At 50.4% G+C, this 21,062-nt stretch overlaps 2 protein-coding genes across 3 annotated transcripts in view; both read right to left on the reverse strand.

Annotated features, from left to right (window-relative positions):
* Positions 1-6,936, reverse strand: part of Kdm6b (lysine demethylase 6B) — a 23,707-nt gene extending 16,771 nt beyond the window's left edge. For both annotated transcript variants that reach the window (XM_042670720.1, XM_042670724.1), the window contains exon 1: positions 6,801-6,936. The gene's annotated coding sequence lies outside the window, so the exon portion shown is untranslated. The remainder of the gene's footprint in view (positions 1-6,800) is intronic.
* A 601-nt stretch (positions 6,937-7,537) lies between these two features.
* The window catches only part of Dnah2 (dynein axonemal heavy chain 2), a 131,521-nt gene continuing 117,996 nt past the window's right edge, over positions 7,538-21,062 (reverse strand). The window contains exons 74-86 of the mRNA XM_042670874.1: positions 18,326-18,512; positions 17,990-18,138; positions 17,673-17,856; positions 17,275-17,465; positions 11,773-11,964; positions 11,424-11,608; positions 10,994-11,222; positions 10,765-10,916; positions 10,547-10,661; positions 8,633-8,809; positions 8,234-8,308; positions 7,932-8,082; positions 7,538-7,793 (exon numbers count right to left, since the gene is read on the reverse strand). Coding sequence (XP_042526808.1) covers positions 7,639-7,793; positions 7,932-8,082; positions 8,234-8,308; positions 8,633-8,809; positions 10,547-10,661; positions 10,765-10,916; positions 10,994-11,222; positions 11,424-11,608; positions 11,773-11,964; positions 17,275-17,465; positions 17,673-17,856; positions 17,990-18,138; positions 18,326-18,512 — 2,142 coding nt within the window. The 3' untranslated portion in view covers positions 7,538-7,638. The remainder of the gene's footprint in view (positions 7,794-7,931; positions 8,083-8,233; positions 8,309-8,632; positions 8,810-10,546; positions 10,662-10,764; positions 10,917-10,993; positions 11,223-11,423; positions 11,609-11,772; positions 11,965-17,274; positions 17,466-17,672; positions 17,857-17,989; positions 18,139-18,325; positions 18,513-21,062) is intronic.

A 21,062-nucleotide genomic window follows, 5' to 3' on the forward strand; every position in this document is an offset into this window, starting at 1 on the left:
AATAAAAGAGAGTTAGAGGTGGGGGGTCTCCCAGGCTGGAGGATTTCCCTGTGTTCCTTCCCTTTCCCCTTCTGGAAGAGAAACCTAGTGGTCAAATGAGATAGAATCTGTTTCTATAGCAACCAGAACAAGCCATTCTCAAAGTGGTCCTCCAAGCTTCCCCTCAGAAGACAGCCTGAACCAGGTGGTAAAGGGTATGCTATGGCATCCAAGTTTACTTGGAGACCAACCCATGGTCCCTGTTCTGACTAGATCCTCCAGCTAAAATTCCCACGTACCAGAGTAGTGCTAGCACCCCTGAGCCACCCCCCCCCATTCATACCTGAGCTAGCCTCAGTCCTGGCCCCAGGGTATTCAAGGCTTGGGTATTCAGGCCTTAGGCCTTCAGCCTGGCTTCCTCAAACCCAAAGGTTCCACACCAACCTTATCAAGACACCAGACAGTCAACCCCACCCCTTGGACTCTGCCCCCTCCCCTTCCCCTAGGCGGATGCAGGCAGGTCCTGGCTAGCAGCACAGGTGGCCAGACTAGATGAACGGGCCCAACAGGGAGGAGCCTTCCTCCACTACAAGAACTGTGACTCTGGGCCTAAGCCTGGAAGTGGCCTCTGCTGCAAGCCCCTCTCCATTCCACCCCCAATGCTGCATCCTGTTTCCCCATCACCTCCTTCCTCTGGGTGGCCATTGGAGGTGACAGAGGCCCATTCCCTTCCCTCCTAACACTCTGAGACAAAGAGCTATGTATTTTAACATGTCTATGGTCAAGAATCAAGTGTCCATCCAGAGGTCAGGCCTCAGTCAACCCTGACCTCATCTCATTCCTTAGGGACCTATGTTTTCCTCTTCCAGAATTGGAACCCTGGTCCCAGACTACAGACTCAAGACACCTGGGCTCCTAGACTAATCTCTCCATTCCCTGGCCTCCTATCCTCCATCTTTGCCTCAGCCCCAGAGATTCAGGCCTTTGGCCCCCAGCCTCCATGATGCAATGTGTTGCAAGCTTCTGTAGTTGCTGATGACACTGCCCCCAGGGAGGTGTTATTTCTGACCCAAGCAAGGCCCCTCACCTGACCAGGGTAGTGGTCAGCTGCAGGCTGAAAAAGCCAGCAAGTAAGTCCCTTTGGCTGAGAAAGGTGCTTGAGGCTGAACCCTCCAGGACAGAGAAGCTCAGAATGAAGGACAAGGGAGCATAAGCTACAGTTGATAGATAGCCTCTGTGTGTGTGTGTGTGTGTGTGTGTGTGTGTGTGGTGTGTGTGTGTGTGTGTGTGTGTGTGTGTGTGTGTGTCTAGCCAAGGGAGAGCGGAAAGGGCTGGCCTTAGACTCAATCAAGAGGAGGTGTGGGGCAGGGAAGGGATCAGAGGGGTAAGTGAGGGGTGTCTGGCCTGGAGTGGGGGAGGGGCCAACAGCCATTTAAAGGGCCAACCCTGTAGCTTTAATCCCTCACCAGCCCTGGCCCCAAGCAGAAGGCTGTAATTCATCTGTCCAACAGCTGGTGTGTGTGTGTGTGTGTGTGTGTGTGTGTGTATACGCACATGCATGCACGCGTGTGTAAGGGGGAAGGGGGGCATGTGGTCGGGAAGGGGGGGCTGGGAGGGGAGGGGAGGAGCTGGGGCTTTCATGTGCACAGACCCAAACAACAAAAGGGGAAGCTGAAGGGCCAGCTCCAAAATGCCCATGTCAGACTGATGACCTGCAGAGCTGCTGGTGGCCCCCACCTGGTGGCCAACAGACTCCATAGTTTGGACTCAAGGATTGTTGGCAAGAAGTCAAAGGACCCAAGGGTGGAGGCCTGGAGAAAGCCCAGTCTGAGTGGCCCCCAGGAAGGCTGTCACTCCTCCCTGAACCTTCCCAGCCGCAGCACTGTACCAGACCTGCATGCCTGGCAACAGACTCAGCTTCAGCCTCAAATGCCCTATTCACTAGCCAAGCCTTCCCAGACATGGCCTGCCGGCTCCCCCTCCTGCCTGCACAGGGTGGCAGCGGCCACACGGAGGCTGTCCCTTTAAATCATGACCACCCCGATGGTGTGGACAAACTAAGGGCCCAGCCCCCCAAGCAGCCGGCTGGCCTCTCTCCACGAGTCCCCCAAATGTGAGGGCCATTTAAAGGGACAACAGAGAGGCAGCAGGTCTCTAACCTACCCCACTCCCTCTCCCCACCCATACTCATAGCCCCTTTTCCCAGCAACAAACAGCTCTCTGCCCCTCCAGAGGGCCCCCCAAATTCCGGTTCTCTCCCCACCCCTACAGACGGCTAGGAGAAGGGGGGGCCAGGTGTTGGGGGGTTCTGGGTGAACATGAAAAGGAGAGGGACTCCCACCTCCCTCAAAACCCCAGGGGACAGGTCAGAAGGGAAAGAAGATCCCGGAGAAAGAGCAAGACGGCACTCGGAAAGGTGCCTTGGGCAGACCTAGGGCACACAGGCTGTGGGGCTAGGGAGAAGGAGTCTGGCTGCAGGAGGCGGCGGGTGGCACAGCCAGCGGGCGACAAGCCTAACTGGGGGAGATGGAACAAGGAAGGACTAGGGAAAAAGGCAAGGCCGGGAAATAGGGGGAGACGGAAAAGCGGAAAGGGGTCATCCGGGAGGGTATGGAGGAAATTCAGGGGGGGGAGGCAAGCCAGGCTGGGGTTACCTGCTGGGTGTCTGTCCCCCGGCGGTGCCCCCAGAGTCCGGGTAGGGAGGGGGGAAAGCAGCAGGGGGGGGAGTGGGGGCTGGGGGGGCGGGGGAGACAGTCCCTCCTCTGCCTCCTGGGCCTGCCCCGGCGCTAGCAGCCTCTGCCTCCCTCCCTCCTCCTCCCCGTCCCTGAGTCCCGGAGTCAAACAAAGAACTGTAGCAGGCTCTCCCCAACCCCCTCCCTCCTCCTCCTCCTCCTCCTCCTCCACCTCCTCCTCCTCCTCCCCTCTCTCCCTCCCCACCAGCAGGCTCCCTCCTCCTCCCTTCCGGTCTCTTTAACTACCCTCTCCTCCAGCCCCCTTCTCTCTCCACCCACCCACCCCAATCTTTTACACACCCCTTATCCTTGCCGGCTCCCCGCCTGGGAAACTATTCAGTCCGGTCGCAAAATGAAAGGCTCGGGAGAACAACATGGGAGGGGACTGGGGTCTTGATTCAAAATCACGAATCTCAACACGATTATTTTCACAGCCAAAGGGATAGTCCGTAGCTATTTCATCTCCGAGAGGGGGGAAAAATAATAAGAAAGCAATACAAATCTGACTAAAGTCTTCATCAAATAAAGTACACAAAGCAATCCAAGCTAATCCTCCCCCCCCTCCCGTGCCCCCAAATTAACACAAACTCTCCACTCCTCCCTAACCAACTCCTAAGGTCATGGCTCATTTGGAACAGGCCTACTGACTATAGTAAAAAAAAATCATAATATCATTTGGCAAGGAGTATTTAATAGCATGCATTCATTCAAATGTTCATTCTGTACCAGGCACTGTACTAAGGGCTTTACATAAATTATCTTACTTTTCCAATCCCATCTACCTTAAAGGTAGGTATGAATATTAAAATTTCTCAGAATAAGAGTATGAAGCTCTAAGAGGCTTTGACCTTTCAAAATCCCTGACAAGCTGGGATTAGAATCCAGGTCTGGCCTGACAGCCTAAACTTGGAGGCACATAAAAATGCATCGCAACGCAAGCTCCAACTCCAAGACTTAACTCACTGAGGACAGCCATAGCTATCACTGAATCTTTCTCCCCCAAGTGAGCAAAGCCAGAAATTGATCCACCTACCTACACAGAATTAAAACCTTGACTTTTCAGCTTAATACAGTTTCTTGACCCTTGTCTTCAGTTTGGGGAGGGGAGTAAGTCACAGGGGCTAAAAGGACAGGAGCTGCTGTGTATCCACACACACACACAACTCTTAGGGGCAGCTGTCTGCTTGCAACCACTCCCACTTCAACTCAAGATGGAGAAGGGGCAATATGACACTAGGCTAGGCAGCAGGTGAGAAAGTAAAAAGATTTGTAGAAGGTTCGTCCAAGGAGGAGGGGGGGGGGGTGGAGGGGAAGCTCTTCGGTGCCAATCTAGGGAAAAGTGACCCAGGGTTCTCCCAGCCCAGCCAAGGGGCAAAGTCTTTCAGCCACACTACACCCGTGCCCCTCCCCCTCACAAACTCCAGTCCGGGGTTTCCCACCTGCAGGATGCGAAGACCAAGGGAAGGGAGACAGGAAAGAGACGGCACGGGACTGGAACTGGACTCGGGGCAGGGGTGGGAGGGAATGTAAGTGTGTGGGGGGGGGGATAGGCCTCATTGCCTGGCAACCATCCCGGGGCACGTGCACGGGTGACATCATCCCAGGCCACCTTTAACACAAACCTTTGACTCGGCAGGGGCCAAAGGGGCCGCTGGCTAAGCTTCCTGAGGAGTAGCCTTAGGAATTCTGGGAACTCAAAAAGAAGACTTTTAAACCCAGGCGTCCTGCTTTTTTTTCCTCCCTCTTAGCCCCAACAGGACTCCAATCCGAGGGACTCAAGCTTCTCGTCTGTCACTTCCTGCCTCTAGCCCTGACCTCCCAACCCACTTTTCTGTCGGGACTCCCGACACGCCCTTCAGAGATACTTTGCCTTCTTTCCTGGGCGAGATCTCTGATGGGGAGTGGGGGGGGGGGACGGGGTACAAGGTCCCGCGGGGATCCGTCTATCTGCGGGGTCCCCCGTGCCCCAGCTGGCCGCCAGCCGGAATCTGTCTGGGTCCCCAACTCTCCCGCCCCTCCCGCGCCGTTCCAGGGCGGAGTCTGTGGAGTTGAAATCAGGACACGCCGTGAAGGAAGAGTTATATAACTCGGAGAAAGAAAAGGACGAGTGGAGACGGGGACAGATAGCCCGAAAGAAGCCAGGGAGGTGCGAGGAACGTCAGAGCGCTTGAGGAGGAGACTTGAGGGCTGGGAGGGTCTGAGGACTCGTCGTAGAGCAGGGATTGGGGCGAAGGGGTGTGATCACACCGGGGCAGTCACCTGGGTCACCCAGGGCTGCCCAGCTACGCCTTTCCCCGCCATCGACTGCGGGGCTGGGCCCTGGCGGGCGGAGGCTGTACCCGTCTCTTTGTCTAGGGGAAGAGACCTAAGCCGGGAGCCGGGAGGGCAGCCGCGGAGCTCACGAGACCGGAAGGCACGGCTCCGCCCAGCTCACCTGGGAGCTTGGAGAGGGCGCCAGTCGAGAGGGCGGCGGGAACAGGTAGCCGGCCCTCCCACTTGAGGCTCGGCCTTAATCGACTGCTGGCAATAAAGAGCGGAGACAGATCCTTACGTTTGGGCCCTCAGGGGATGAGGAACGCGGCCGTGAACTACGCTAGTTCTCAGATTCCAGCGTCGGGGGACGGAACGCGCCCGACGCGAACGCGCAGGCGCAAGGGGCGCGTGCGGAGGTGGGAGGGGGCGCAAGCGAGCGTGTGGGAGTGCACGTGCGGGTCCCGGGCAGCCACCGCCTCCCTCCCTCCGCCTCCCGCCCCCCTCTTCCCGTCACCCTAAAATCCCCTCTTCCTATTGGTTGCCATGGCTCTGACGTCGGTAACGTCCGTTGCAGCAGATTGGGCCAGTGGAGTTCGGGAATCTAGCTCCCGACTCTCGCTCGGCTGTTACTCTGGCAACTGAGCAAGCCACCCGTGGGAGGTGCGACGGGCGAAGTGGAGAGGCGCCCGGGGTTCCGCCTCCCTCCAGACAACCTGAGTCCAGTTCTGTGGTGCATCATCAGCTCGCGCTACCTCCCTGCCTTCCTCTAAAGGTTCTTGTGTCCCGGAACGAGGCGTTCTGTTCTCAACTTTCCCCGCAGTCTCCAGCTTCTCATTCCCTCCACCCACCCACCCCCACCTCAGACTCAGCCACAAGCCACAGCTGACAGGAAGCCGATCTGCGTTGCTTAGTAACCCACCCGCCTCTGCCCCCCCTCCGACTCCCCCAGGAGGGAGAAACAGCCTGAGACCCTAGTCACCTCCCCACGCTTTGCCTTTCGCCCTCCAACCCACAGGTTCCTGTGAGTGGGTCAAGATGACAGGAAGCCAAATGGGGGCATCAGGCCACCTTTCCCCTCAGACCGGGGCGGGGGGCCTTAACTGTGGTCACCGCCACGTTCCCCACCCGCGCGCCCCTCGACTCCGGGCATGCTCGCGTCTCAGCCTCGCCATCTCGTGGCTACGCTGGAAAGGTTCAGCACCAGTGAGGGCCCCAACCCGAGCGAAGGCTAGGAGACCGGTGACGGGAAGAGTGGGAGCAGAACCGGGGTGGGGGGGGGACAAGAGCAGAGCGAGGTCGCGTGACAGGTGGAATAGAGTGGGATGAGGGGGAAAGCTACTGCTGGGGCTCTCGGGGCTCCTTAGGGGAAGACTGAGGCTACACCCTTCACTGTTAACGAAGAACTGGCGTGAGACTAAGTGGCTGGAGGAGTGGAGGCACACCCAGGTCCGGCTACGTCTGACCCTGGTAGACCACGGCATTGACCTGTCTGCAAACTGCCCTTTTATTTAGTTCTGCCCTTCAATTAGGATCGCTGCGCCCCGCCCTACTGTCGGGAGGGAAATGTCAGCACAAGGGTAGACTGGGAGTCCTTTCAGGCCCCTCTAGACCTCTGGAAACCTCTGGAACCTCTAGCTGCAAGCCAGATCTTCTTCCACTCCTCTGCTCTCTTTGGGGGGATACGGATGCTCCACGCCCTAGTCTTCCTAGTGCCTTTCCCAAGACCCCAGCGGCTATCCCCAGCCCATCCCGAGTCCCTCCGGCCACTCTGACGTCCCTTCCCCCTGCGCAGGGCTGGTTTCCCTCTTCTCAAACGCCCTTGCGGCGGCCCGTTACCTGGTTCTGGGGGGTCCCAGGTATTCAGGCTCCCCAGGGTCTCCTGGGGGTCGAGCGGGCCCCCCCTCTCCCAGGCTAGGGCTGGGGGGGCCGCTCCGCCCCGTGGCGCAGTTGGATTTTCCAACACAAACACTGGCACCCCTGCTGCTCCCCAGCCCCGCCCCCTCCCCGAGGTTCCGCCCCTCCTTGAGCTGGAGTCCCTCTCCCAGGCTCCGCCCCGCCCGCGTCAGGCGCCGCGCGCCCGGCTCGGTGCCCGGTGGGACACAGGGTGCGAGGCTCGGGGTGCCATGTGTGGGGTCCGTCCCCGATCTTCGCCTGACAAACTCCTATTCTATTTGGATCCCGCGCTCTTCCAAGGTAAGCCCCGCCCCCCTAGGCCCTGCCCTGAGATTTAGCCACACCTTTAGGTCCCACAGACCTAGCCCTTTAGTTCAAGGCCACACCTCCTTTTCTCTTGAGGCCGCTGAACTTGCTCTCCTCTCTTCCTCCTCTCTCCTCTGTCTTTCTGTCTGTCAGTGTGTCTGTCTCTCTTTCTCTCTCTCCCCTTCCTTCTTCTTTCTCTCTTTAGCTTCTCTGGCGATGGTAGCTCACAAGTAGTTCTATTCTCAGAAAGGTGCAGGCTTCCTCTCCCACGTAATCCCTATCATTCCATTGAAGAGACTTAAGAGTTTGGGGTCGCAAATGTTTTACTGCACTGAGCTACAGTACAACCTTTATACCTTTTGCCTTAAGTTTGTTTTTCAGATTCAGCCAAGGTCAAAGCCTGATTAAGGTCCAGCCTTAATAGGAATTTCATTATCGCCAACACTCTCAAAAACAGGAGAGAAGAGGAAGCTCCTCAGCTGTCCAGGCTCATGAGTAGAGCAGTGCCCCTCTTGATCCAGTGATCAGATGTCATAGCCCCAGATCGAAGGTCTATGCCGATGATAAAGGAGGCTCGATCTGAGGTGCCTGCCCGGTTGGGATAGTAATAGCAGGGACAAGAGTACATGCCTGGGAAAAGTAGAGAAAAAGAAATTAGATCCCTGGAGACTCTGGGAGAACCATTTGGGAGCAAGTGAGGATTAGAACCAAAAATGAGTTGGGATCCAAAATAAGATGGGTCAGGCAGGGCTGGGGCAGCGGTCCTACCCTTGGCACTCTTCTTGCGGCTCTCTGCAGGTCGAAAGTGGATTGTGGGCATGAGGCAGACCAGCTGCATGGGCTCTGCCTCCACCAAGCACGAGTTCTTCCAGTCCCAGCCAGCACCCTCCAAATATAGGCCTCGAACCCACACACCATCCTGGGGAGAGATAAGTGCAGTTTGGTGACCTTAAGTACTCAGCCCCCCTGACTAACCCTTCTTTCCTCCCCCAATTACTTCCCACTTTTGCTCCCAACACCCTCCTCTGCCAGACCATCTTTTAACAAAGCCCAAGTTCATGTGCCCCCACCTTGGGTGGATACACTAAGTTGCTGTCATCCACAGTGGAAACGATAAACTCCCAGGAGAGGCAGTCCACTGAAATCTAGGAGTCAAAGGTGACAGTAAAAGAGGTGCCTAGAGGGCTGGGAAGGTGGCTCAGTGGTAGAGCGCTTGCCTTGCATGCATGAGGCCCTGGGTTCCATTCCTCAGCACTATATAAGCAAAAAGAAAAAAGCTGGAAGTGGCGCTGTGGCTCAAGTGGTAGAGCGCTAGCCTTGAGGTGAAGAGCTGAGGGACAGCGCCCAGGCCCAGAGTTCAGGCCCCACGACCAGACCCCCCCCCCCCACAAAAAAAAGAGGTGCTTAGAGAGGAGAGGAAATATGTATTCATAGTATGCCTTCCCTTCTCCTTCCTTAATGGTACTCACATTATTTTGGCGAGCCGACGACTGCAGCACAGCAGTGAGGAAACCAGTGGGAAAGGTAAAGCCAGACAGCCAGAAAAGCACAGGAGGCCGTGCACGACTAGCCCATAGTTCAAACTGCTCCACGCGCAGAGCCAAATCCCGAGTCCATGAAGCCAACGGCTTTTGTGAGGGATATGCCTGGGGGAGGAGGCAGGGCATGTGTCGATTCATTCCACTTAGAACCTTATTTTGAACACTTGAAACAGCTGTGAGAAGTGGTGTTATTATGTAACTGTAACCCCTCTGTGTATCACCTTTGTAATAATCATTAAATTTTTTTAAAAAAGTAATGTGAGCTCCTTTCCAACTATGGTTGGACAAAGCTTTCAAGAAGCCAACTCCCAGGAAAGATGCATAAAATGGCAACTATTTATTAATGATATCAGTACAGGGCAAGTAACCTTTACTTTCACATAAGGTTAGAAGTTTTCCAAATTCAGAATTTCTTAGATTTTGGACTATTCACCTACCCTTTTCACATACACTTAGTTGAAGATCCATAACCCAAAAATCCAAAATCTGAAGCTTTTTGAGGATCACGTTGCACTCAAAAAGTTTCAAGCCATTAATCAGTATACATTGTGTTCATGAGTGGAAATGTCACACTGAAATCCTCCTTGTGCAACTAATCTGTAACCTAAACGTTCAGCTCTGTGCCTATAGCTCATCCTGTACTACTACTCAGGAGGCTGAGAGCTGGAGAATTAATATTCCAAGCCATCCTGGGCAGAAAAAGTCTTAGGGACTCCATCTCCAATTAACTAGTAAAATGCTGGACTGGAAGTGTGACTCAAGTGGTAGAGCAACGAGCAAGAAAGTTGAGGTTGAGGTCCCAAGTATAAGTTCTAGTATTGGAATACACAAAAAACGTTTCAAGCCAGGCATGATTGTTGACTGCTTATAATCTAAGCTATTAAGGTTTGATGCCAGACTGAGCAAAGTTAGTAGGATTCTTATCTGAAAAACAAACTTAGAGCAAAAGGGGGCATGGTTCAAGCGGTAGAGTATCTAGGAAACATGAGGCTCTGAATTGAAAAAATCAGTACAGAAAAAAGTAAGTAAATCAGACAAATGCATTTAACATTTTTGAATTAGGCATCATTAATGAAGCACCTCCTGTGCAATGTACAGTACTGGACATTTTTTTTTCGGTCGGTCATGGGGCTTGAACTCTGGGTCTGGGCGCTGTCCCTCAGCTCTTCAGCTCAAGGCGAGCGCTCTACCACTTGAGCTACAGTGCCACTTCCGGTTTTCTGGTGGTTTTTTGGAGATAGGAGTCTCACGGTCTCTCCTGCCCGGGCTGGCTTTGAACCGCGATCCTCAGATCTCAGCCTCCTGAGTAGCTAGGATTACAGGCGTAAGCCACCAGCACCCGGATAGTACTGGACATTTTTGAAACATCCTTGGAAAGGTTTGTAACTTTCCCTGAATACAACTGTAAGATAATAATTTGTGCAGAGTGGTCAGGTAAATGGAAGAGCCTGATTTCAACCTTGAAACTGTCTGGCTTCAACGTGCAGATCTTGCCAGGTGAGAGGGGCTCACATCTGTGATCCTAGTTATTCAGGAGGCTGTAATCTGAGGATTTAGGTTTGATGCCAGCCCTGGCAGGAAATTCTGGCCAGCAAGCCCATGAGGATCTTACCTCCAATGAACCACCAAAAAGCTGCAAGTGGAGCTGTGGCTAAAATGGTAGACTGCCAGCCTTGAGTGAAAAAGCTAACAAACACAAACACCACCTAGGTCATGATTTCAAGCCCAGACCTTCTGCACTTTCCTATATGCCTCCTGAGAACCAGAAGATGAAGATGCCCCACAGGTGAGAGAAGAAAGCTCTGTATTCAACCCTGGAAGAATAGAGTAATGTAATCTTGCCTTTCCCCAGAGTGGAGGAACATGAGCATCAAAGATGCAATTGAAAATCTCTTCAAGGCTTGTTGACATGACTATGAGACCCTGGATGCCTTTCTCCAGATCTGTCAGTGAGGTCCTGAATAGAATGAGATGGGTGGAGTGTTAGACATGGCACTGGCCAAGGGTAAAGGTCCTTCCTCTGTCCCCTGCCACTTTCTGCAGTGCCCACACCATCTTACAGGATGGTATCCATCAGCTTGTTATATCTCTGGATCTCCTGCAGGAGGACCACATTGAGGGGCGACGGGTCCAGAGCGAGCACCTTTTGGGTCCCTTCATAGTCAATCATCTCCGGAATCTTCTGCTTTACATCAGCAGCTAACTCCAGGACCTGAGGGGGCCAGAGCTCTGAGTGCAGTCGCCCTTCCTCAGCACTTTCCCTCCCTCAGGGAATCCAGCTGCTCCTACCTTCTCTTCCCTGCTCTGGCTGCCAGCCCTGGTGGGTGTGATCTGGGGTTGCAGGGAAAGCAGAGTCTCGAAGAGGGTTCTTGCCTCAGTAATCTGGGAGGCCACGTCAGCATTGGGGTGCTGGCCAAAGGCTTCAGGGGGATCCATGCCAGGCAATAGACTGATGTATTCCTTGTAAGAGGCCAGGGCCCCATCTTTGGGAATGAAATAAGTCTCCAAAACAGACAACCTGAGTGAGTAAGTATCACCACATTACAGCACTTGGGCCTCAATGATCCCAGTCCCTATGCCTGTCCCATTTGTCCTTCCCTCCATCCCTATCTGTCTTCTCTTAAACTCCCATTCTAGCCTCAGTCACTTCCCAAACCCTGATCCTGCCACCTCAACTGTTTGGGTCCTTGTGGCCCTTCTCAGTGTCAACAGCCCTTACCGGTAGAAAGTTGTTGACAGAGCCTGGTCACAGAAATAGTCATTGATGTAGGTGGTGAGCAGACGCCGGTCCCAGTCATCTGTTACATGGCCACCATAGTTGACGCCAGCAATGAGGTACTTGAGTGCGTCCCAGGGTGTATCCTCATAATCATCCAGGTAGAGTCTCAGCAGGCTTTCTGATACCTGTGCATGGTACAGACCCAAGCCCCCCCAGCCCCATACAGTTATGGGGAAGGCACCTCTCAAGGAAGATTTTACCACAGGCTTCCTATAAGTTGCTGTTCCCAGGGAACAGCAGAGAAGGATGGAGGGAAGGCTGGAATGAGGGATCAGAGATTAGTACAAACCTCAAAGTCAGAATCATTGAAGTCGTAGACAATGTTCCAGCCAAGCTGCAGAAACTTTTTGCGTTCGAGTAACACAGAGTGGAAAAAGCAGAGTGCAAACAGCAGCTTCTTATATTTGGCAGGTCTGATGCAGCGGGTGAACTGTGGTTCTGTCATCAGTTGGTAAAGACGTGTCATGTTGGCCTTTAGGCCCTGGGGACGATGAAAGAAATAGCTGAGATGATACAAATCATGTTCAGCTACTGCTACTCGCACCCCTGTACAATTGTGGAGGTTGTTGGCAAAGGCACTGGATGAAGGAGGGAATGAAGGCTGAAATCTAGCCCCTTCAGCTGCAAGCTAAAATGGGCACTCATTTATAAGGCTGCATGCCTTAAAAAAACTAATTTAATTCACAAGCCGGGCACTGGCAGCTCACTCCTGTAATTCTACTAAGGAGGCTGAGATCTAAGGATCATGCTTCAAAGCCAGCCCAGGCAGAAATGTTCGTGAGACTCTCAGACCCAGTAAATCAGAAAGAGCTGGATGTGGTGCTGTGGATCAAAGTAGTAAAGCACTAGCCTTGAGCAGAAAAGCTCAAGGACAGGGCTTAGTCCCTGAGTTCAAGCCTCACAACTACCCCTCCCCCCAAATTAATTTACATAGAGGATATTGGCAGCCCTACCTTCCTGTCTCCCAGCCCTTTGATCTCTCACCTATGATGGAATTAACAGTAATTATGACAACTCAATTTGAAAGTGCCAGAAATGTGAACAAGGGAAAAAATACAGACATGGGACTGGGTTTCTTGTTGTTTTGTTTCAGTCCTGGGGATCAAACCCAAGGCCTTGAACATACCAGAAAAGTACTTTATCACCGTTAATTAACAATAAAAACCAAGTACAGATTACCAGGCATGTTAGTACATGTCTGTAATCCCAGCATTGAGGAGTCTGAAGCAAAAGGACTATGAGTTGAGCCTTGGACTACATAGCAAAACCTTATTTAAAAAAAAAAAAAGTCAGGTGCTGATGGCTCATACCTGTAATCCTAGCTATTCAGGAGGCAGAGATCTGAGGATCTCAGTTGGAAGCCAGCACAGGCAGTGAAGTCTATGAGACTCTTTTCTCCAATAAAATCACAGAAAAAAAGCCAGAGTGTCTCTGTGGCTCAAGTAGTAGAATGCTAGTCTTGAGCAAAAGGAGCTCAGTGACAGTGCCCAGATCCAGAGTTCAAGCCTTAGGATCAGCCAGAAAAGAAAAACAAATAAAAAACCACAAAAAATAGATTCAGAAAGCCATTAGTATATCCATCAATAAAAAACATTTTTTTTTTGTCAGTTATGGCACCTGAACTCTGGGCCTGGGCCCTGTCCCTCAGCTCTTCAGCTCAAGGCTAGCACTCTACCACTTGAGCCACAGCACCACTTCCAGCTTTTTCTGCTTATGTGGTGCTGAGGAATCGAACCCAGGGCCTCATGTATGCAAGGCAAACACTATCATGGAGCCACCTTCCCAGCCCCATCAATGAAAAGCATTCTTGTGATTGGCTTTATTAGGCTTCCTGGGATTTGGAGGATATGATTAGAAAGGAGGATCTTGGTTTCCTGGAGAAGGAATAGAATAAGAGTACAGAAGAGAAAATAAGTGAGATCTGGAAGAAGAAGTACCCTGCACCATGCACTAAGAGGAATGGTAGACTGAGTCAGTGGAACTTGATTTGCCAGGTGTCATGGAGCCACACTCTGTCTTGTGTAGGACAGTTGATAGGTTAAAACAATGGGGGAGGGATTGCTCTTTTGTGTGTGTGGGGGTGATTTTGGTGTTTCAGATTGCACTTGGAGCCTCTTGCCTGCTAAGCACATAATCTACCATTGAGCTATATCCCCAGCTCCTCCTGAAACAGGTTTTGTTTTTTGTTTTTAATGACTAGCAGGATGGAGCAATGAGAAGCCTGAAGTAAGGCTGACTAGAGGCTCACATCTGTAATCAGTCCTAGCTACTCAGGAGACAAAGATCTGTGGATCACAGTTTGAAACTGAGGGAGGAAAGTCCGTGAGAATATTGTCTTCAATTAATCAAACAAGAGCTGGAAATGGAGCTGTGGTTCAGGTGGTAGAGCACTAGCTTTAAGCAAAAAAGCCCAGGGACAACATGCAGGCCCTCAGTTCAAGCCATATGATCAGCATAAAAATACAAAGAAAAAAAGAAACTTGAAGAATACTGGGTATGGTGGATGCTGATGGCTCATAGCTACTCAGGAAGCTGAAATCTGAGAATTGATGTCCAAGCTAGCCCAGACAGAAAAGTCCATGTGACTCTTATCTTTAATTAATCAGAAAAAAAAACCCATAAGTGGAAGAGGTGTGGCTAAAGTGGTAGATAGAGCACTAGCCTTGAGAGAATAAGCCAAATGAGTGTGTGAAGCCCTGAGTTCAAGTCCCAATACTGGCACACACACACACACATATACAAAAGAATATTGAACATAGCTACAAAAAATGTATTTTTAAAAATACCACTTGTTGGGGCTGGGAAGGTGGCTCAGTGGTAGAGCGCTTGCCTTGCATGCCTGAGGCCCTGGGTTCAATTCCTCAGCACCACATAAGCAAAAAGAAAAAAGCCGGAAGTGGCGCTGTGGCTCAAGCGGTAGAGCGCTAGCCTTGAGCTGAAGAGCTGAGGGACAGCGCCCAGGCCCAGAGTTCAGGCCCCATGACCGGACCCCCCCCCCTCAAAAAAAAAATACCACTTGTTGGGGCTGGGAAGGTGGCTCAGTGGTAGAGCACTTGCCTTGCATGAATGAGGCCCTGGGTTCAATTCTTCAGCACCACATAAGCAAAAAGAAAAAAGCCGGAAGTGGCGCTGTGGCTCAAGTGGTAGAGCGCTAGCCTTGAGCTGAAGAGCTGAGGGACAGCGCCGAGGCCCAGAGTTCAGGCCCCACGACCGGACCCCTCCCAAAAAATTACCACTTGTAATATTGTCAAAGTATGCAAGATAACTAGTAATAAATGAATTAAAATGTGCAAATACACATGGAGAAAATGACAAAATGTTCCTGAAGTAAGAAATAAAGGTTGGAAAATATACGATATTCATGGATTGAGAGATTTATTGTCAACTTTCCTTCCAAGTTGATCAATAGAATTTGTTTTATGGAAATTGACAAACTAATTGTAGAATTTATATTGGAAAATAAACTACTCAGAAAAAGCCAGAAGTGGCACTGTGGCTCAAGTGGTAGAGCACTAGCCTTGGGCACAGAGAAGCTCAGGGACAGAGCTCAAGAATAAGGTAAGAGGATTTGCCTTATCAGCTATTAAGTAATTAAGATTATGAACATCTTGATAAATGAACAGAATAGAGGGGCCAGAAACCTATGGATATATAGAACTATGATTAAAGGCTGAGCAGGCTCCTCCTCCTCCTTGTCATCATCATTGTCTTCATCTTCCTCCTCTTCCTCTCCCTCTCCCTCTCCCTCTCCCTCTCCCTCTCCCTCTCCCTCTCCCTCTCCCTCTCCCTCTCCCTCTCCCCCTCCCCCTCCTCCTCCTTCTTTTTGTTCTTCTTCTTCGTTTTCAACTCAGGGTTTTTTATACTAGCTACCATCCGAGCCACACCCTTCTCATCCCTTTTTACTTGGCCTTTTTTCCTGGGTACCAGGGCTTGAACCCAAGGCCTTTCATTCACTCAGCTCTTTTGCTCACAGCTGGTTGGTCTAGCACTTGAGCCATTCCTCCAATCCAGCTTTTTTTTCTGGTTAATTGGAGATAAAGAGTTCTCAGAATTTTCTGCTTGGCCTTCAAATGGAGATTCTCAGATCCCAGCCTCCTGAGTAGCTAGGAAGGCATGAGCCACCAGTGCCTAGCTTACTCTGCAATGTATTTATTTGCTTATTTGTTTGTTTTTGCTGGTCCTGGGACTTGAACTCAGGGCCTGGGCTCTGTCCCTGAGCTTCTCTGTGCCCAAGGCTAGTGCTCTACCACTTGAGCCACAGTGCCACTTCTGGCTTTTTCTGAGTAGTTTATTGGAGATAAGACTCTCATGGACTTTCCTGCCTGGGTTGGCTTCGAACCATGATCCTCAGATTTCAGCCTCCTGAGTAACTAGGATTGCAGGCTCTGCTTAGTTTTGAGATAGGGTCTCACTCTGTCTAGGCTGGCTTGGCCACAATTCTATTTATGCTTCCTTCATAGATGCCAATGACAGGCATGTGCCAACATGCCCAGCCTTTCCGATTGAGACAGAATCTCAAGAACTTTTTTTTGCCTCATTTGCCTTAGAGCCATGATTCTCTAAATTGTGTAGCTAGGATGAGAGATGCACAGCACTGTGCCAAATTATTTATTTATTTTGTTGGTCGTGTGGCTTGTGATCAAGGTTCAAAGCCAGCCTAGGCAGACAAATTTGAGAGACTCTTATCTAGTGAACCGCAAAAAGATAGATGTGAAGGTATGGCTCCAGTGATAGAGTGCCTGCCTTAAGTAACAAGTCAAGTGAGGGTTGGGAATGTGGCTTAGTGGTAGAGTGCTTGCCTAGTATTCATGAAGTCCTGGATTCAATTTCTCAGTACCACGTAAACAGCAAAAGCCAGAAATGGTGCTGTGGCTCAAGTGGTAGAGTGCTGGCCTTAAGCAAAAGAAGTTTGAGGACAGTGCCTAGGTCCTGAGTTCAAGACCCAGGACCGGAAATAAAAAAGACAGAAGGAGAATGGGGGAGGAGGGGCCTATATCAAGGAAGCCAGGAAAAAGGACAGTCAGCTGTGTCTGCTACCCTAGGGTGGTCAAGAAGACTTAGGGTGATGAAAGCCATGCTTTCAAAAAGGACTCACTTGTTAAATGCATACTAGTCTCTATGCCTATCCTATTCACCTGTGCAAAAAGGATTTTGATTTCAACAAAGAATAAGAATAAAAAGCAAGCTAAGTGCCAGTGGCTCTCGCCTGTAATCCTAGCTACTCAGGAGGCTGAGATCTGAGGATTGTAGTTCAAAGCCAGCCCAGGCAGGAAAGTCCATGAGACACTTATCTCCAATTAACCACTAGAAAACTGGAAGTGGCGTTGTAGCTCAAGCGGTAGAGTGCTCACTTTGAGCTGAAGAGCTCAGGGACAGCACCCAGGCCCAGAGTTCAAGTCCCACAACTGAAAAAAAAAATGGAGTAAGTTCTTATCTTATGTGTGTATATAAATTAATTAATAAATATAAAGAACTTAGAACAGTGTTTGGCACATAATAATCACTAAAGAAATGTTAGATTAATAATCACTAAAACGAACTAAGAGTCTGACACAAAGGAAAAAGGATGTGGAATTTTTCTTTCAAAGGGAAAAAACTCTTGTTTCCATTTCCTAGAGTTCACTTTGATAAATATTATTTTATATGATCAGAAGGATGTGGAATTTTTTTTTAAAGCGAACAACAAAATTGAACCAAGTGGTGGTGTTCAGGTTAGGACCTCTCTGATGCCAGCCAGGGGAAAGGTAGACCAGATGGCCCCATTGATGCCAGATCTCTCAGCCATCTGTACCTTTGGTGGTTCTGTGGTCATCTTGATGCTCACTTGCAAGATGGAGATAGGGAAGTCTGGATGGGGGCTAGAGCTGAGCCAGAGACGGAATGAAGGGTGAGGGTCCTCTACTTGCAGCTGTTCTACCAGCTTGTCCAGATTAGGCATCCAAGACAGTGACAGGTGGCAGTTTGCCAGGAACACCCAATGTCCTGTGAGGAGATGGGGTGGTCATGTAGAATCACTCACTACACCTCACCCCTGCCCACATAGTCCACCTGGTGGCTGTTTGGATGGTGTCCCTCACTCATGTCTGCCATTCTTGGGAGCTGCAGTCACAGTGGTGTGATTGAGGTTGGAGGTTCTGGGCAGGAGGACCAGGGCTGAGGATGGAAAGGTAAGAACAGATGGACACTGACCATGTTGCACACCATCTCGGAGAAGCCGAGCAGCAATGGGAGCCTGGCCCTGGCCCAGGGAGAGGGCGTGGAAGCGCTGGGCCATGCCTGTGTTCTCTGCCAGCTGGAGCAGGGCACTGGTGGGGTCCACACCCGGAGACAAGATGAACACAAGGGGAGACCGTGGGGTGGAATCCTCCATCACCTGCAAGTACAAGGATGGCCTCAGCCTCAGAAAGCCACAGAGCCTAAGCAGGAGGGAAGGAGACTGAGGAAGAACAAAGGGTGTGGGAGGCCGGGAGACCAGGGGTGGATAGGCAAGGAGCAAAACCACTGACCAATTTCATGTTCAACACAGGAGGCTCAATGAAGCGGGAGCCAAGGTTGGAGACAATGAAAGAAGTGACACAGAATGCCACCCGGTCCTGGCGCAGGGAGCGGACGATCAGCATGCGCTGCATTTCATTGCAGGCATTTTCCCATTCACCTGGGGAGGAGGGAAATGATGACAGGCAAAGGGAGTCTTGGAAGAACTGGGAATCTAAACAAAGAGGCACCGCAGGGAAGGCAGCCAGCAGCATAGAGGTCCAAAGAGAGATGAAGAGTAAAGAGAAGGGCAAACACAGGCTGAACGAAGGGAAGGAGGGAGGGAGAAGCCCCTGGCCTGGGTATACCTGGCAGCATAGCTTTCTCAGGGGCAGAGTTAGTATACCACAGGAGCCAGTCCCGAGGATACTGCTCAAAGGAGTTCATGAGTCCATGGAAGTTGGTCAGTTTGTCCAGCTCTGTGATATTATCCCAATAGGCATCTGCGAGCCAACTAGTACATGGGTTATCCATTTGGCCCTCCCGATCCAGGACCTTGTATGTAGGAGAGAGGAGAAAGGGGTGATTGGAACTCCTCAAACGAAGAGTGATTTTGAATGTAATGACAAATATTTGAGTTGAAAGCTATACTAATTACCCTCATCTGATCATTATACACTGTACATGTTGTGTGTTGGAAGATCACACCAAACCTCATTCACAAATACTATTTTTTAATTACAAATCTTACATGTACTTTTAAAGTTATTTTTCCCTTTTTTCCTCAACCTTCTTTCCTTTGTGTTCTTGTTCTGTCTCTGTGTGTGTGTGCATGGGTGTGTTTCTGTTTCCCTATCTCTCTCCCTCTCGCTCTTTATTTCTAGTAAGAAAGCCAGCATTGGCTTTGCATGAAATAGAATGAATGAAAAGATGAATACAGGAATCTAAGATGGATGGAAATCTACCTTTAACTGGATCATAAATTGGATGCACACTGCTGAGCTATTACAGTTGAAGTTTAGGAAACTGGCTCCCTCTGGTGGTTTTGTGGCAGTAATATCTCCAAACTTACTGACTTGAAATGGTTGTCTCATTCTTTAGAGGGAATATAAGCGGCTCAATGTGTCCATGTGTCCATGTGTGTGTCTCTCTCACACACACACAGGGCTTATACAGTGGCTTGAACTCAGGATCTGGGCTCTGTCTCTTTGTTGTTTTTTTTTCACTCTGTCCCTGGACTTTTTTGTTGTTAATTGGAGATAAGAGTCTCACCAACTTTCCTGCTGGGCTTCAAACTGTGATCCTCAGATTTCAGCATAGGCTTGAGCCACTGGCACCCGGCTTCATATTTATTCTTTTTAATTTTTTTTGACCAGTCCTGACACTTGAACTCAGGGCCTGGGCTCTGTCCCTGATCATCTCTGTGCTCAAGGCTAGCACTCTACCACTTGAGCCACAGCGCCGCTTCTGGCTTTTTGTTTATGTGGTACTGAGAAATTAAACCCAGGGCTTATGCGTCCTAGGCAAGCATTCTACCACTAAGCCACATTCCCAGCCCCCATATTTATTCTTCAAAGTAACTTTTCCCCAGTTTTGGGGGGGTTTGAACTCAGGGCCCCAAACTGTTTCTTGGCTTTTTCCACTCATGGCTACACTCTACCACTTGAGCCACACCTCCACATCTGTCTTTTTGCTAATTTGAGATGACAGTCTCTCAGATTTGTCTGCCTGCCCTGACTTACAACAGTCATCTTCAGATTTCAACCTCTTGAGAAGCCAGAATTACAAGCAGGAGCCACTGATGCCCAGGATTTGTCTTTTTTTTTTTTGAGAGAGTGAGTTTTGTTATACTACCCAGCTTGGCCTCAAACTCCTGGATTCAATTAATTTTTCTGCCTCTGCATCCCAAGTAGCATGAACTACAGTCAGTACCGTGCTGGGCTTTTTAACATGTGTGTGTGTGTGTGTGTGTGTGTGTGTGTGTGTGTGTGTGTGTGTGTGTGTGTGCTCCAATACTAGGGCTTGAACTCATGAGCCTTTCTCCCTGGCTTGGTTTTCCTGCTGAAGACTAACACTCTACTACTTAAGCTACACTTCCACTTCTGTATTTTTACTGGTTAATTTGAAATCAAAGTCCTATGGACTTTTCTGTCCAGGCTGGCTTCAAATTGTGATTCTCAGATTTCAGCCTGCCGAGTAGCTGGGATTACAGGTGTGAGCCACCAGTTCTTGGCTTTTGTGGGTATGTATCACTGAACAAATTGGACAAACCCTGGAGAATTTTATTTCCCAATGTGGGAATTCTGAAACCATGGGCAGATTAGAGACTATTAAAAGCAAAACAAATAGGTAAATTATCCAGTAGGTTAAACATGGCAGTGCCATAGAATAGAATGAACTGAGGAAAGTGAGGAAGACTGGAAGTTCTGGGGGAATTATGAAATATTAAATAAGATGAAGGGCTGGAGACTAGCTCGGCAGTAGAGTACTTTGCTAATGTGGGCAAGGCCTGACTTTCATCCTCAGGACTGTTCCAAAAAAAAAGAAAATCAAAGAGTCCTCGTTGAAGTGAGGTTTGAAGGAAATGAGAGAAGGCTAAGTGTGTCATTTCCTGGACAGGGCACATCTGGTTGCCCTGGCCCTCTGGTAAGATATGCCAGGGCGTTTGAGGAATACAGTCAGGGCTTGGGCAGTGGAGGTGACATCAGCCATGGAGAATCCTGTCTAAATGGCATCCATGTTAAAAAAAAAAAAAAAAAAAAAAGCCGTCTGGTTGCTGGACTGAGGGCTGGGGGGAAGGGAGGAGGCACTGGAATGCTAAAATCCAGATGAGAAGCCAGGTGCCGGTGGCTCATGCCTGTAATTCTAGCTACTCAAAAGGCTGAAATCTGAGGATGGCAGTTTGAAAGCCAGCCTGGGCAGAAAACCATGAGACTCTTATCTCCAATCAAGCACACACACACACACACACACACACACACACACACACACACACACACACACACACACACACACACACACACACACACACACACACACACACACACAGCTGTTGCTTAGTGGTAGAGTACTAGCTTGGGGAGGAAAATTAAAACAAAAGTCAGG

The sequence above is a fragment of the Dipodomys spectabilis genome, unplaced genomic scaffold, assembly GCF_019054845.1.
Source record: "Dipodomys spectabilis isolate Male_0828 unplaced genomic scaffold, ASM1905484v1 ptg000576l, whole genome shotgun sequence".
Taxonomy (NCBI): domain Eukaryota; kingdom Metazoa; phylum Chordata; class Mammalia; order Rodentia; family Heteromyidae; genus Dipodomys; species Dipodomys spectabilis.